Genomic DNA, 17,856 nt, shown 5'->3' with positions numbered 1-17,856 from the left:
CATAGGAAAACAAAAACTGACTTGGATAAGAAATATCTCAAGAGTAATCAAGACTGCACATATCTTAAGCAATATAGACCAGAATAACTGGATGGGGCAATTGGTCTTTTTCTGCTGCCATTTACCATGTGAAGCTCAAGACTGAGATCCTTCAACACCTGTTTCCAATAGCAGCCAATCCAAGTCATATGTACCTGACAAGTACCCAAACATTAAACAGATCCCATGCTACTAAAGCCGGAAACAAACAGTAGTTATTTCATATTGATTAATAGTAGTTTATGGACTTCTCCTCCAAGAACTTATCCAAACCTTTTTTAAACCCAGCTGCACTAACTGCCTTAATCACATCCTCTGGCAATGAATTCCAGAGCTTAATTGCACATTGAATGAAAAAGATTTTTCTCAAATTTGTTTTAAATGTACTACTTGCTAACTTCATGCAGTGCCCCATAGTCCTTGTATTATCCAAAAGAGTAAATAACCAAATCACATTTACCTGTTCACATCTTTTCATGATTTTGTAGACCTCTATCATATTCCCCCTCAGCCATCCCTTCTCCAAGCTCAACAGCCCTAATTTCTTTAGTCTTTCCTCACATGGGAGTTATTCTATGCCCTTTAGCATTTTGGATGCCCTGCTCTGTACTTTCTCCACTGCATCTATATCTTTTTTGAGCTGTGGCAACCAGAATTGCATACAGCATTCAAGGTGCAGTACAGAGGCATTATGACATCCCCTGCTTTATTTTCCATTCTCTTCTTAATAATTCCTAACATTCTGTTTGCTTTTTTGACCGTTACAGCACACTGAGCTGATGATTTCAATGAAATATCAACTATGAAGTCCAGATGTCCTGAAAGCAAAATCCTGCACTTTATTTTTAAATCAAGCAATAGAAGCGTTTTAGTATTTTCTTAAAATATGTTCAACTGTTTCCACTGAAATTTCCATGGCCTTAAAACATCTGGTGATAACATCAGGCAACATTAAAGCTGTTATCTTGCTTTTAGTTAGTGCCTTGTGATGTGTTGACTGTGTACTGAAAGAAACTGTAACCATTCAATTCAACCTGGTGAAACAGAACATGCAAGTAATCTAGTATTTATTTGTTTGCAGTCCAAAATGTACCGTTGTGGCTAATATCGGAGAAAGCGACATCTACAAAAACAGAAAAGACTATGTCAATGTAAGAAAACTTACAACATTTCCTCTAGGGGGAAAAAGAAACATGAAAGGAACACGTACATGTTGATGACATGTAAATGCTCACATCTGTGTTTTGTTTGACAGATATATGAGCCAGAAGGAGTGAAGATTTTCAGATGCCCGTCCCCAATCTTTTTTGCTAACATTGACTTCTTCAAAGATAAACTTATTACTGCTGTAAGTCCTCATCTGCTGTGGTTTTGAAACAGGAATACAGTCTTGGGTGGCCCCAGTGAGTGGTGGTCAGAACTGCCAAGTGGAGCGAGGGTCTGATTCCCCATGTGAGCCGGCCAAGGCTGAGGGTGCTGTGATAGTGTAGCATTCACCGCTATGAGGGAGGTGGTCCAAGCGGATAGCCAAAGGGCAGCACTGGAAACGCTCTACGGAGAGTTGCCTCTTGCTCTGTCAGTCATAAGAGGTAACTGTGGGAGGAGTTGTGGGAAAAGGAACATACCAAGTTGGTATCCATGATGGATTTATAAAGAGTATAAAATGAGATGAATTGAGGAGAGAGGCCCTTACAGGGGAGACAGAACAAGATTAACAACAACAACAACAAAAACACTTTTAGAAATATTTTGCAAGTAATTACTTAGTTACTATAAGAGTCCACCTGGTGAATGAAACACGAGTTATATTTTCCTTGTTCATGGTAATAACAAGTAATTACCAACAGACAGTATCATCAAAAAGTAAAATATAGCTGAAGGCTTAAATTCAGTGTTCATGGTAACAAACTACAAGAATACTGATTTGTCACTAATAAACTCAGGAAATATAATTTGCAGAATCACAGTGATGGGTTTTTTTTGGTTTTTTTTTTTACAATTAAGACAATAAGACCAGTTACAATTAAGACAATAAGTCCAGTTCGTCAATATTTGTCCCATAGTTAGAAAAGAATGTCTTCTGTTTACCATTACTCAACATTTTGGCACAAAACCTTCAATGGGATTATGCAGTAATAAGCTGAATAAATTGAAAACTTTGAAAATCAGTAACCTTATTGAACTGGATCCATTACTAATTGTAGCTGATTCTTTTAACATAGAATGCTAGCAGGACATCTGTTCAATACTCTGAGCTATTTAATCTACTCAATTTGATGACATTTCATCAGGACTACGCTGTAACCACAATGATGTATTTAGGCCTAAAAACTGATTTACAGTTGATTTTATAAATGTCATGCAACATGTTGGGTTAGACTTGCATAATATTCTTTCAACACCTTATGAGTAAATCTCTCTTATCTGACATATGTATTTTCCTTTCTACTTCATGCCATGTATTTGAAAAACTGCTTCTGAGAAGTATTAGAGCTGATACAAGCTCCAGCTCTAGGGCTGCCCCCTGACTCAGGACAATCCTGGAAGGCCGACTCAATCCTGGTTAGGGGCTGGTAGTTGAGATTTCTCCAGGGAAGGCAAAAACGCCATTCCATACATGCGCTGGAGCAACACCAGGACTGAATCAGACTTTCGGAGTTGAACTCGGGTTCACTGGCAACTCCAGTGACTGATTTAGCTTTGTGCGACCCTTAAGGCACGGTCAATGCCATCCACTTAGGCCTCCCGAAGCTGCCTTCCCCCAACCTGCTAATGCCACCTCCACCTAGACCTCCATTCCCCTTCCCTATTGGACCTAAGAGGCTCCCAGCAGCTCTGGACATGGCGGCGACTCATGGCGACAGCTCCCAATGCCAGTCTGCAGTGGCTCTTAATGGCAGGTTGCTGCCCCCTCCCAATATTTTGTCACCCCAAGCACAGGCCTAGTACGTTTATGTGGAATTCCAAGCCTAGGCAATCCTACTCACACCCTAGTAACTTTTCTAGCTGAACCTGCAATAAAAGCAACGGATTGTTTTTATTGCTTTTTTTTTTTTTTTGCATTTTCACTATCATGTTTTCCTTGCTTGTTTATGAGGCAGTTGCAAGCTTTTATGATTTTTATGTATTGGTAGTTAAGGGCAGAACCAAAAGCAAACGTTCAGCTTAAAGGAAAGCCTCCCTTCAAACGGCCTGCTCTCCCCAGCGACAGGCTCCCAGAAGCAGAGTTTCACATTTCAAAATGCATCCAAGAAATGACTCTTAAGAGTATGGCTCAGGGCTTCCCAGGCCTGTCCTGGGGACTCCACAGCCAGTCAGGTTTTCCAGATAGCCTCAATGAATATGCATGAGATGCACACGCTGGGTTTCCAATATAAGCAAATGTATTTATTTCTTGCGTTGTGAATATCCTGGCTGGCAGGTTCCCAGGACAGGTTTGGGGGAAAACTCTGATCCGGGGTTCTTCAGGTCTAAAGAGAAGAAGAAAAATCTTTGTCGGTCTGGTAAATCAGCAAGTTTTGTGGAAATTTCACAGAGAAATATATTTTACAGGTTGGCTTCAACCCGCTGAGGGTGCTGCGTAAGCGTAACAAAGCTCTCAGAAAAATCAGAAAACTGCTGAAGAAAGGGGAGCTGCAAATGACACCTGTAAGTCTGGGCCATTCTTAACCTAAGACTCGCCAAGAGAGTGTTTCACTATTTTTCCAAATAAAAATCCTGAGAGAGCCCCTGAATGACTGAAACAATCCAAGAAGACCACAACTAGCTTTTCAGATGAGAGGGAAAGCAGAGCAACACGAGTTTATAGTGAAGGGTCTTACTTTCCAAACCTTATTGTGGTTGTCGAATGGTAGAGGCTCTGCAGTGTGGTCCTGGCTGCCTGGGCCCCTTCTGTTAATCTTTTGACACTGCCCTCTCCACCCACCCCCTCCTTCTCCTCCAACCGAGGGTTCTCTTACTGGACACATCCTAACTTAGGTGCAAAGCTCAGTTTTAGCTAATCGGATCGCTCTTGTTTTGTTATTGTACCCAACCCAACTTGTGAGGGCTGACCTAGCAGCTGCTGGCAATTTTGTGAATATTAATTTGTTTTTTATTTTGGTACCATGGATGGGAAATATGCAATCCTCACCACCTCTTACAAAATGAGCATATCTATTACGTACTATGCTTTCTCAATATTTATTACAATAGTTTCAGGACAGACAGTTAAGGGCTGATTTTATTTTTTTGGCTCAGCCAGCAGGCAAGTTCAAATCTTCTCGCCAACATGCTCAGACCCAGGCAGGGAGGGAAAGGGGGCCACGGTGAATGCAGCAACCCTTGCCAGTCTAAGCAGCAGCGCTGAAGAGACCTCTGTCCAGCTCTTCTGGGTGCCAAGGACACTTGGTATCATCTGTGTACGCCATCTGTGTGTGGTGGATTTTATAAAATGAAAGAAACATGTGGGGGTTACAAAAGAATTTAAATCGTATCAAAATGAAATGACTTTATTACATTTCGAGTTGCTAAGCTTCAGTCTTTATCTTGACATAAGATAAAATGTTCATGTATTTTCTGTTGAGAGGACTAGAAGGGGTAAATGTGAATTGGTTATTTACTCTTTCCAATAATACAAGGACTAGGGGACACTCCATGAAGTTAGCGAGTAGCACATTTAAAACAAATCAGAGAAAACTCTTTTTCACTCAATGCACAATTAAGCTCTGAAATTTATTAACAGAGAATGTGGTTAAGATAGTTAACATAACTGGGTTTAAAAAAGGTTTGAACAAGTTCCTGGAGGAAAAGTTCATAAACTACTACTTATTTCCAGCATTAGTAGGGTATATGCCAGGTACTTGTAATTTAGATTAGCCACTGTTGGAAAAGGATACTGGGCTTGATGGACTGTTGGTCTGACCCAGTATGGCAATTTCTTATGTTTTTATATTTGCTTACTACAGAAGGGCATGATCTGCACCTATTATGATTACAAAGATTCAGAAGAAGAACTGGACAATAATGAAATAGAAGAACTGGATAAACCCACTGACACTGCAGACCTGCCAATTCAGATAGACTGGAACTCAGACCTCCCCAACAACATTCAAGTCCCGAAAATCGATATCCACAGCATAATCCTTGATTTCGGAGCGGTGTCATTCCTTGACATGTCTGCCATGAAGAGTTTTAAAGCGGTAATTACCTCTTTGTGAAGTAATTTTTAAAAGTATTAACAGCATGAGATTTTCCCTCTCTGTGGGTAACTATCATAAACCAGGTCTTCTGTGTCCACATCACATAGCACAATATTATTATGAATCAATTTCCCTTGGATTGCCAAATGCATCCAATGCCCAGCCTTTGGAAGCAGGTACTGGGGTGATCGCAAGTACTGGGGATCTAAGATGTTTGTGAACATCTAGATCCCTGTTCTGTTCTATTCTATTTGCATTTCCTATCACTTTTCTTCCAAACTGATCTACATAAATTTTACATTTTTAATTCTTGCGTCAGCTGCTCCTCTCAGCCAGAACTAGTTAGGGAGCAGTGCTAGCAGGTTACAACACAGACCCACTAGTGATACGATAGCACAAAGGTAAAAAAAAATAAAAATCATGGAATATCTCATATACGCAAAACCTTGGAAGTTCTACCTTCACTCTACAGCAAGAGGACGCCAGGCTGAAACAGCCCCCCTCCCCCTCCCCCATACTACTTGACTTGCTTCTGGGGATGCTCCTCTGAACACCATTTCATTTAGAAGTCATTGGTCTGGGCCTGTATTAAGAGCATCGCCTGTTGCCTATTGTCCTCATTCATCACAGAAACCCAAGGGATTGAATCTCTCCTATTCTTACTGTTACAAATGCCATCCAAGACACTCGTAGGCACTTAGGTCTTGAAGTTCCTTGTTTTGAAATGAACTTTGCCATTAAGTGTAGAATGGAAGAAAACAGTTTGAAAATTGACCCCTGAGAAAGCTATTCACATCATCCTCCTCTTCCAATACAGGTAGAGCCTTCTCCTTTGTGCTGTGATAGTGCCCCCGCCTCCTTGCTTTTCTTCTATATTTCTAATTGACCATTTAAACAGGGAAAACCATCCCAGAGTGCTTTATTCTCTAGTAGCTCACATTTACCCAGGCTCATCCTCCTTGTTTAAAATCTGAGCCACTGGGAAAAAAAATGATAAACTATTTATTTATCCATTCAGTAAGGCATGTTTTTTGGGAAGTAGCTAAAAGCAGAAAGGTAGATTGTAATGACATTAATAATTATTATTTCTTATAGACCGCCTTACCACCTGTAAGCATGCAAAACAAATAAAACTAGATGGTATCAGACCTTCATGGCCACATTATCCTCTCTTCAAGTAATACCAGTTTTTGCATAGACAACAGAACTCAGAAAGATAAATTTTTCCTATCTGTTTATTCTGCTTTGCAATGTAAGAACTATAAAACATTTACAAGACAATATCATCTCAGTAGATTATGGCTGTTTACTGAAAGGATGGTGTGAAGGTCGGTGCCTTATCTGTTACAGATTTAGGTGATCGTTGTCCTAACCTGGTGACTGAGATATTCTTGGTAGGATAGTACCGTGATTAGCTATTGCTATCATTAGCCCTTAATATCTGGTCTTCCCTGGTGGTCCTACATCCAGGTACTGGACAGGCCTGACCTCACTTAACTTCTCAGATCACAAATATTCAGGCTCACTCAGGGCAGCATGGCTGGTGGTAAAGGTTACAAAAACAATGGGGCCAATTCAATACAGTGCGCTCAGCCAAGAGCGCTGTTTAACCTGCAGTTGGACGCGGGTCATGTAGGTGCTATAAGGGGATTAGCGCCTCCACAATGCACATGTGGAAATGCATGTGAATGAGGCTATTAGTTATTCACTCCAAATGCAAAAAAAAAAAAAAAAAATGCGTTCAATAGCACTCCAAAAAGTTGTACAGAAAAGCAGAAAATACTGCTTTTCTGTAAATCCTCCAACTTAATATCGTGGTGATATTAAGTCGGAGGAACGAAAAATTTAAAAAAAAATGTTTTTTAAAGCGCAGGCGGTCAGGTTGGGAAATAGATGCTCAGTTAACCAGCGTCCGTTTTCCAAACCTGTGGCTGTGTGCAAAATTAGGAAAATGTACGCCGATAAATTCAGAGTCCGTTTTCTTAACCGGCGGACAGTCGCGGACGGCCGAGCACTCCTGGGCTCCCGCTGTCAAGGAGGTGCTAGGGGTGCGCAATCGACCCTAGCACTTCCTTGACAGCGCAACTCCTAATTAAAATATTGCATAGCGCCCCCAGAAGAGGTGCCTGGGGGGTGCGTTAGGAAAGTGAGTGCTGAACACTAAGCGCATTTTTTTTTTTTTTTTTTGCATTGGCCCCAGTCATTCGGCAAAGCAGTATAAACCTTATCATCCACAGGATGATTTGCATATATCTTCTTTACCACTCTACAGCACAAATACTTGTGAAGACAAGTCAGAAACCCAATGCCTCAAGTTGGATATGCTGTTTGAATCTGTGTGATTAATCTGCATAATGTTACTGAATATTGCTTAAGCTAAAAAGTGCATATATTACAATAAAATAGAGAAGCTGAAATTAGAGACAGACTGATATTTTTTTTTAATTATGAAGATCATAATCCAAGGGGACGAAGCATGTTCATCACAATCACCACTGATTTTTTTTTCCAGATACTTGATGATAACTTTTCAAAGACTTAATCAGCATCTAAACAGGGGCAACACAGGCAGATTTCCTGAATCTCCCTAAATGGATTGTCATATGGCATGCACTTTTAGCTGAATCACAAAAAGGCAAGCTGGGAGAATTTGAAAATTACGTGCCTACGTTTAATTCTTTTTTTTTTTTTAAGTGCGTGCATAACTAATGAACGCAGTTTACCTCTTCATTTGAGAAGACATAAAAGATGCAGGCATGTGTTATCTGCATAACAACCTGATCCTCAAACACAAGCCATGCGGGTGCTTTGTGTCTCTCGGGTTGGTTTGTGCGGATGGAACTGTAGACACGTCCTTTTGTTTTGTTGTTAGGTAGCTTTTGTCCAAGTAGTAATATGGCCTCATTTCTATACCATGTCATATAGGGGAAATGAGGTCATAAAACTCATTATCAAGACTGTAAAGGTTTCTGGTCTTAAAAGGAACCTTTCTGAACAGCCCACGTTGATTGCTTTATACCCCTACATGCCTTGTAGCAAGTTTTCAAAGGGAAACATAGTGGAAAACTACCTATGGCATAGGCAGGTTAATGGTGCCCACGGACATTTGTACCTGCTTTCTCCTGCAGGTTACAAAATGAGATGGGGAGACACAGCAACACAGGTCGTTCCCGAAATCACATCTGCGCGCGTTGTTTTCTCTCCCCAACCTAAACCCGCTCCCCACGGGGGCGCCTCCTCGTAATCCGGCCAGAAGCATTGCCTGTCGCGGGAGCGCTCCTGGTCTTTTAGTCGGGGTGAAGAGGCGTTTTCAGCCAGACCAGTTTACCTGGGTCAATGCCTGTTTCCTCGCGGAAGTGGCTTTGTAAAATGTCCTTTAAGAGGCATCGGCTCCACTCAGCTGCAATGAGAGGGGGTCAAAGCCTTTCCATGGGGCTTCTTACCAAGACATTTTGCTACAGACAGGAGAACCTTTTAAAAACAGGGCCTCTTATGTCCTCATGAGCCCACCATGGAGAGACTCCCTTTTTCCTTGGAAAGTTATGGCCTGGCTGCTCATGAGGAGCTTTAAGGATGACTAATAACTGTATCTCTGTCATGAGGGACAGCATCAACCCACCCTTGTTTTTCCCACATTCTATGTGTGGACTTTTAATCCTGCATTTTAGAGACATTGCAAAGATAAATTCATACCGGCAATGGAGGCGAAACTTGGCCCTAAGGACCGATAACCATCTGGTACCCTCCCTTGAAAATCCGCTAAAATCTCAGCTGGGATTTGGTGCATTCTTTCTCAGTTTCTTATTTTGGTGGAGCTGCTAATTTTGCATTTCCCAAAATGTAGCAGCCCTTGGTACATCTGTCCCCAAAATGTGAAATGCGATGCTGTGCCTATGATCTTTTATATTCCTCTAATTAATTTCAGTGGAAAGGCCAGGTCAGGAATTAATTAATAATGCTGGAAAATCAGTCAATATGAAGAGGAAAGCACATGTTGGACTGGTCAGAAAGTTACTAATTTCCAACTCTGAACATTTTTTTCTTGTTATCATACATGTCCATCGTCCTTAAGCAATAATTTTTATTTTCACATTACAGATTTTAAAAGAATTCATCAGAATTGAGGTTGACGTGTTTATTGTCGGAATAGACAGTAAGTTGTTTTATGGGTGTTATTTATAAATACAGTTTTGCATAGTTTATTACTTCATTACTTCTGGAGACTTGGATTCTAATCTGGTCTAAGAAGAAATCAGCTTGGCATAAAACCAGAAGCGAGGCCCTTTTAAATATGGTTTGAAAGAAAATTCTGTTCATGCAGTTGACTCCTGAGATCCTGCAAACTCCTATGATATTCAGCCCTAGTGCGGGATCGGTCTCAGGGATCTCCCTTCCAGAGAAGATGGTGAGCAATTATTTTTTTTCTTCATATGGCAATGTCTGAGGGGCATAGAGAGCTGCTAGCTCCTAGGGTGAGACTTTACTCCAGCCAGGGCTCTCTGAAGATCCCCTTCATGCCTAGTGGTTGAAGCAGCAGGCTGAGAATCAGGGAAACCTGCTGATGCTCCTTGTGACTTTCAGCAAGTCACTTCACCCTCCGCTGCTTCAGCTACAAACTTAGGGCCTGATTTACTAAATCTTTTCCCCCATTCTGTGCCTATGAGAAAAAATGCATAGCAAATAAGGCCCTTAGGGAGTTGCAATAGGCCCTTATCGTGTGCATTAGGGCCTTATTGCGGCGGTAAGATTTAAATTAGGGGGAGGAGTTAGGGAGGGAATTATGGTAATCGGCGGCGGCACCACTGCCGGCGATAATGCTTCGAACGTTATCACCGGCAGTAGCGCGGGGAATAGCACCACCTTTTACGGTGGTGCTATGCCCGCGATAGCCTGCAGCCGGCCGCACCGCAGCAGGCAAAACCGCACCGCCGTGGTGTGGCTGGCTGCAGGCTATCGCCCGACCGTCCCCTGCTTCGTCTCCGCCCCCCTGTAGCACAGGGTTCATCATTCTGCACGGAATGATGAATCCTGGCCTTAGATTGTAAGCCCTCTGGGGCAGGAAAATACCTACAGCAGCTAAATATATCTCGCCTTGAGCTACCAATGAAGAGACGTGAGCTAACTATACTAAATAAATAAATAAAAATTTCAGTACCTGTAGTTGTTGATTTGAAATGGAGTATACAGGACTACAAATACCACAGTGCACTAAGAGGTAGATTTTAACAGCATTGCTCGTGCAAAAACAGCTCTGTATGTGCAATGTGACTTTTAAGAAGCTGGCGGTATGAAAAGAGAGAGAGAACCTCTGTATAGGCTCAGTCTGATATTCTATATATAGGTACCACTGTAGCGGGGCACTTTGAATCGAGATGGGTTTTCGGGGGGTGGGTTGGGATTAGGGGTGGTGGTGTTACAGACATATTCAGAGGTAGACATTGTAAAAATGACATCACTATAGATTTTTAGCAGAGACTGCAGTGTACAAATCAACTCCTCCTGTTAAACTTTTCATTGCTTATAAGGACTAAAAAATCTTTAGTGATGTCAATTTTACAATGACTACCTCTGAATATGATTGTAACACCACCACCTCTAACCCCAACCCACCCCCCGAAACCCCATCTCGATTCAAAGTGCCCCGCTACAGTGGTACCTACTGTATATATAACGTATCAGACTGACCCTATAACTCTCTCCCTCTCCCCCCCCCCCCCCATCAAGGCAAGTACATTCACATGTAAAGGCTGCACACATACACGCAGCAGGGATATTTCAAATGCTACATGCATACTTGCATGCACAATATAAAATTGAGCATATCTTTGTTCCTACGCCCATACGTGCATTTCTTTTAAAATTTACCAGTAAGAATGTAAGCTCAGAAACCAAGAATGGCCAAAAATCTTACTTCAAAAACTAGGACACTTGACAGCTCTGTGGGAAAAAAAAAAATCAAGTAGTCGGCACTTGCTATTTGTGTAGGTGGCCAATTGGTGTAAAACAGCACACGCACATTCAAAAAGGTCGGTGTATATGTGCCGTTTCCTCCCCTGACTTAAACTCACCCTGCCCAGTCCCCAGCAATGCCTCGTTTTATCCCAGTTGGGAGAATGTGCACTATGAAAGCCTGCATGCACTTTTAGCTAGATTGAGGGCAACTTTCAACCAGGCCGGTTTGCTCGGGTAAATACCTATTTACTCAGTAAAATGGCTTTGAAAATTGCCCTCTGAATGTCTACATTAAAACTGGGATGGGCACATTGCTTGGCGCCAAATCCTGACAATCAGAGCCCCAGCATCAACTCAGATGAGAATGCCCTCCTGGCAGAAAGTAAGTTTACTGGGGATTTGGCTTACTTTAATTTACATTTGTCCCCCACCAAAAACAGATTGCCACACAGTAGTTGAAGCATTTGAGATTAAAATAAATATTCAGATACGTGTTTAATCAAAGCTGTGTCCTACGATACTGCACTTGAGGCTTAATCATGCTTTTGAAGGGGGGGTGGGGGATATTATGATTAAAAAAAAAAAAATAAGGAATGCAAGTAAGAGTTTTCTACTATATTTTCTTGCCCTGTAGGTGATCTTCTGGAGAAACTCACAAGATGTGAATTTTTTGATAATGAAATTAAGACTTCTATGTTTTTCCTCACCATTCATGATGCAGTATTATATATACTGATCAAAAAGGGCTCACAGGGCTTATCAAAACCCAAAACCACAGAGGTAAGAATCTCTTCTCCTGTATAGCTCTCACTTACAGTACAGCAGGCAGTTGACAGCTTTAAAATAACCCCCCTTTGTTACACGTTCTGTAACTATACAGTAAATGTGACTTCGGCCTGAGGCACGATCCTTTCAGGAGCTGGTAAGATGGGACAACAGGAAGGCACGCTCTGCCGTTAGCTCCCGAAAGAATCATGCAGGGCTTGGCATTCTGCTACGGTGGCCTGAAGTGTCACTTGAACAAGTCAGAAACTAGGGCACCATGCAAAGATCCTAACTCTTGCAAGGGGATAGCCATTTTAATCTGAGGTAGCAAAAACGACACCAAGGCTGGTGGCACCTTTCATAGTATTAGATGTATTTGTTGGGAACATCCACTCCTAAAAATGTAAAAGGGAGGGAAGGTTCTTATGTATGTCTGTGTATATTGAACCAATGCACAGTTATGTTTTCCCTCTTTCTCAGTTTCTTTCTCAGCATTTACTGCCTGCAATTGGACAAAGGGGTTGAGGTGATGTCTTAAGACACACCTTGTTTCTCTCTTTCTCTCTCCCTGTTTTCTGCTTTCAGCTTCTACTTCTGATCTGCCCAGCATCTGTGCTGTAGCTTCTAAAGAGACACGCACAGACGTTTTGTTTTCTCACATAAATACTACTTTTTTTTTGGAACGTATTATTAAGTGGCGTGTGCATTCTTCTGCTGGACTTCCTTAGAACACAAAGGTTGAACCACAGCCGCCAACGTTATTGAGGCTTTAGTTTTAGAGGACAAGAGTCCACCTACCTGCCTCTAATGAACTGGACTCTTGTTAATCTATAAGGTGCCACCAGACGCTATGTCATTTCTGCACAGGTAATGCCGCTGCCAGTATCGGCGCAGCACGTTTATGGTGTTTATTTAGCATAAGTATGCATCCTCAGCCGTGCTTTGTATAAACATAATGTCTGTTGGCAGCAGGACAGAGGAGGTAACATCTACATGAATGGAAACACAAGTGGACAATTACGCAACAGAGACTGTGTGGTGAGTGGAATATTTTTCTGGCATTACCTCCATCCTGTTGATCTCCCAGTCTTAGTACTACGACTGGGAGCTGGCCTATAAAACCTGCCCTGCACACAAGAGCTCTTTTTGGGCTTTATTACTGTGCCTTGCATAAAGGAAGGAAGGAAGTCCATGCATCTGCCTCCCAGTGGAAATAGTAACAATCAAGAAAACATGAGAGACGCTCAGAAGATCTTAACAGTGCAGAAATGAGGCTAAAGTCAGCGATCGGAGTCTGCAGTACTGCAGTACAAAGTGAGAAGGCGCAGATGAGACAGGCCTTGTGGTCGCTATTTATTGTCACGTTTTGTATCTCTAAGGAATGCTGTACCTGGTAATTGTACAAGATGGGCCCTATTCAGATGAATTTGCTACTCTGTCAAAGGGGATAAAATATATTTTGATTTATATTCTGCCTTTCAGCCACTTCAAAGTTGGATTTCATTGAAGTACTGTAGGCATTTCCCTGTTCACAGAGGGCTCACAATCTAAGGGTCCAAATTAAAAAGGCATTTACTCGATTAAGTGGGCTTGTGAAAATTGCTACAATATATGCCATTGGATTATCCATAGGATTTACTCACATACGTGCACTTTACTCGAATAAATGGCTTTTGAAAATTGCTATTTATTTAAACAATTTTTATATACCGTTTTTTACTGGGGAGTAGTCAAAACAGTTTACAAGGGCATACAGACATAATAAAAAGACAATATGCTAGGATAGTATGTTACATTTACACGCCTAACTCCTTTGCAAATTACCCCCTAAGTTTGTACCTGAGGCAATGAAAGGTAAAGCGACTTGCCCAAAGTCACAAGGAGCAGCAGTGGGATTTATATAGATATATATGTATATAAAATAGGCTTAGCCCCAACCGGAGTGTGCCTGTGCGCTCCCCCCACCATCCGCTGAGGAGTGTCGACAAGTACTCTCTGAGGCCTACATGTACCTTCCGGAGTGTGCGTATCTTGGGACTTACGAGCAATACATGCAGCTATGCATGACATTAGTGCTCAGGGTCTGGGGGGCTGTGCATGTGCGCAGAAGCACATCTGCACTCTCCGCTAACAAGCTGGGCGTGTAGCACTGAACTCAGGCATGCATGCTCTTGGCCTGCTTTATTTGCAAAGTCGCAGGGCTCGTGGGATCAGAGGCAGGCAGAGGACGCCCAGGGCTGTGGAACTGGAGGAAGAGCAACTCCCAATACCTTGAGACCAGAAAAAAAGGCAGAGAAACTCCCAGATATGAATGGGTAGGAGGAACAAAAGGGACAAGAGTTTGGATCAGGCTGGGAAGAGGGATGAGAGTCCTTGGGTGAAAAGGGATGAGAGTGCTGCGGTCGAGGAGGGACAGGTAAAGGGTATTCACATCATTTCACCAGCAGTGCTCGTGTCTGCTAGTGCATGTGTGTGTGTGTGTGTGTGTATAGATGTAGATGTATATATGCTAATAGGATAATGTGATATGATAGTATATTGATATGCATCATATCAGTATCATATACTGTCATATCACATTATATTATTAGCATCTATTGGGCCTAAGAAAGGTTAGATATTCTTGCTAATTTGCACATTTTAGCTAGCCTGAAAAATAGGCCTGTTTGCAGCTCTGGTACCAAACCCAGGGCTAACACAGGGCTTCCCAAACCTGTCCTGGAGACCCTACAGCCAGTCAAGTTTTCAAGTTATCCACAATGAATGTGCATGAGATAAATGTACATATCATGGTGACTCCATATGTACAAATTTATCTCAGGCATATTCAGTGCGGATATTCTGAAAACCCAACTGGCTGTGGAGACCCCAGGACAGGTTTGGGAAGTCTTGCCCTAACCCCAAGGTCCCAATCCTCTGTATCCTCAGCTATCTTGTAAGTGCACCACCATTTTTTATAACTACTTTATCTCTGGGTCCTCTTCTAGGACGCCAATTCTACTTTTTAGCCTCCCGTACCATTTTTGAAAACTTTCTGCCTCAATTCTATCACTTTCACCGTTCTTTCTGACTTGGTCTCTTATTGCTTTTAATAAGATACTTAGGTTTATCTCACATTCGGGCCGATACAGAAAAACCTGCGGGAGAGCTGGCGAGCGCCCGCTCTCCCAGCGCACACCCAGGCCACTCTTCTGGGCACGCGATTCAGAAAGAAAAAAATATGCAAATGAGGGCTCGCAATAAAAGGAGGCACTAGGGATACTTGCGCGTCCCTAGCACCTCCTTTTTGACAGAAGAGGCGGCTGTCAGCGGGTTTGACAGCCAATGCTCAATTTTACCGGCATCGGTTCTCGAACCCACTGACAGCCATGGGTTCGGAAACTGGACGCCGGCAAAATTGAGCGTCCGTCTTCCAACCCGCAGGCCACGGGCAGATTTAAAATTTTTTTTTATTTTTGGGGCCTCCGACTTAATATCGCTATGATATTAAGTCGGAGGGTGAACAGAAAAGCAGTTTTTTCTGCTTTTCTGTACACTTTCCCGGTGCCAACCGAAATTAACTCCTGCCTTTGGCAGGCATTAATTTCTGAAAGTAAAATGTGCAGCTTGACTGCACATTTTACTTTCTGGATCGCGCAGGAATAACTAATAGGGCTATCAACATGCATTTGCATGTTGCGGGCGCTATTAGTTTCAGGGGGGTTGGCCGCACATTTTCCACGCGCTATTACCCCTTACTGTATAAGGGGTAAAAATAGCGCATGGAAAACGCGCATCCAACCAGAGGCTAACAGTATGCTCGGTCTGAGCGCACTTTACTGCATCGGCCCAATTGCTCTTCTGATGATTTAGCATCACTTTTTTCTGCCTCTTCTGTCAGTAGCTCCAGCAGCAACCTGGGAACCATTACCTGTTTGCCAGCTTTATTTTTGTTTTCTGTATGTATTTTTTTGTAGACCTTATATTTTTATGCCTAACAATTTTTAAGCATCTTCTTTCTGGAATGGGGGAAACAATCAATGCCCATTCTCAGTTTTAAATCCGTATTGCCTGGGGTGGGGGGTGATTCAGAGAATCTCTGTGAGTTGCAATACCTTTTAGTGGACCAACAACAAAGATGATACAGTATAATACATGAGCTTTCAAGACCACACAGGTCCTACCCGATAAAGGGATCTATGTGGTCTCAAAAGCACTACAGTAACTTTTCTGTTGGTCCAATGAAAGGTATCGCAACCTACAAAGATTCCAGTATTCTCCAGGATCAATGAGGCTGCTAGAACATCATCAGACATGAAACTACGCTTTTAGAGGAAAAGGACTAGCGGGTATGATAGCGCAATCAGACCTCAGAAAATGTGCTGAGTTAGGGACTTTTGTGATCGCTAAATGTGAGATAAGCAAGCCATGGATTTGCACTGTGCAGTTGAATTGGCTTAAGGGTGCACAAAGATTTGGGAACCTTCCCCTGAAACATAATATGCAGACTGCTGCAAGGTAATCATTAGGGGACTGCACTCAATAAATCCCTGGCCTTCTTTACCCCTACCCAACTATATAATATTGCATCTATCATTAAAGCTTTAATAGTTGATACCTTCTTCTTGTTTTCTCTGTACCTTATAGAACGGCTTGGTTTTAGTTCACTGTGCTGGAAAGAATGATCATCTTTCACTGGCCACTACATCTTAAGGTGTCAGGTTCCCAGTCCGGAGGCCTCTCCCTTGATGTGGGGGCCAGAGATAGTTCTAGACCTCTTGCAGTTCAGAGCCAACCCAGGGCTGGTTTAGTAGTACTAAGGAGTAACAGATGAGTTTACTAGTAAGAGGTTCAGTCCAAATCAAAGTATCAATAGATGGATTGTGTCATTCTAAGCCATTTCTGGGCAGAGGCAGGGTCCGGGTTGCAAGCCGAGGGCCAGGTAGCCTTCAAGTTACCAGGAACAACGTCCTGGTTCCCAGTGCTCTCTTTCCAAGGCCGATCAGATTCATCGGGTGGGGGAGTATTGGCTCATTCCCTTCAGCATGTCAGCTTTCCCTGTGCTGAAGCTTTAGCTTTCTGGCCAGAGCTTCAGTCTGTTTCCCTGAGCAGTCAAAGTTCCACCAGTTGCCAGTCCTAACATATGGTAAATGACCACAGCTAAACCAGCAACAATATTCATCCTTCGTACTAGTAACTTACCTATGAACTTATTTGAAATTGATAATATTCCTTTCCAGTTACACAAAATCTTTAGAATTTCAAATTCAAATAATTCCCTTTTGTTACTGGAAGTAAAATAGTGCATTTTTGGTGTTTTTTCCTAGATACCAGATGAAACAAAATTTTAAAGATCCCGATGACCAGGTTCACACGATCCTCACTGATCACTCATCAAAGGAAGGCAAAAACATTTTTACATTGTAACCTAAAGAAGAGAAGAACAATTATATATTTATGTGTGTATAAATCTGTATATATAAGATCTAGAAATGTATATATGAGAACTTTTTTTATTACACAGTTACTGTGTTTTTAAAGAATCTTGTTTACTTTGAAATTTGCATCATGGACAGAAAATAGGAAAAAATATATACTGTACAGGAACATTAGAAATTATGTACATATTAATTGAATAAGATCTGAGAAAATAGATGGTAAAATTATGGTTTTTTTTAAATAGCATATGCTGTGTTCTTATACTTGTAATAGAAAGGGGCAAAAATAAACAATCTTTAATTATAAAAACATTTTATTTTAGAGTATAATGTACTATATGTTCTGTATAATAAACATGTACATAGCTCTAGCTTATAATGTATAGAACAAACTTGTTTTGTATGATGGCTAAAAAGCATTTACACTGTATTTCCACTATTGTGTGTGCAATACGGTAATGATATAAGTTTAAGTTTGTATTTTTCTAATTGCTCATGGTTAA

General features: G+C 41.8%; 1 protein-coding gene across 2 annotated transcripts in view; it reads left to right on the top strand.

Annotated features, from left to right (window-relative positions):
* The window catches only part of SLC26A3 (solute carrier family 26 member 3), a 52,424-nt gene extending 34,568 nt beyond the window's left edge, over positions 1-17,856 (top strand). Inside the window, exons 13-20 of one of the 2 annotated variants that reach the window (XM_029615710.1) lie at positions 1,121-1,190; positions 1,295-1,387; positions 3,592-3,687; positions 4,986-5,219; positions 9,318-9,372; positions 11,806-11,951; positions 12,909-12,974; positions 17,243-17,856. In XM_029615710.1, coding sequence (XP_029471570.1) covers positions 1,121-1,190; positions 1,295-1,387; positions 3,592-3,687; positions 4,986-5,219; positions 9,318-9,372; positions 11,806-11,951; positions 12,909-12,974; positions 17,243-17,266 — 784 coding nt within the window. In that variant the 3' untranslated portion in view covers positions 17,267-17,856. Of the gene's footprint in view, positions 1-1,120; positions 1,191-1,294; positions 1,388-3,591; positions 3,688-4,985; positions 5,220-9,317; positions 9,373-11,805; positions 11,952-12,905; positions 12,975-17,242 lie in introns of both variants that reach the window. The other variant, XM_029615709.1, reaches the window with a different exon arrangement.

Source organism: Rhinatrema bivittatum, chromosome 9 (assembly GCF_901001135.1).
Source record: "Rhinatrema bivittatum chromosome 9, aRhiBiv1.1, whole genome shotgun sequence".
NCBI lineage: Eukaryota > Metazoa > Chordata > Amphibia > Gymnophiona > Rhinatrematidae > Rhinatrema > Rhinatrema bivittatum.
The sequence above is the reverse complement of the archived record's forward strand: the minus strand, read 5'-3'. Positions and strand labels throughout refer to the sequence as shown.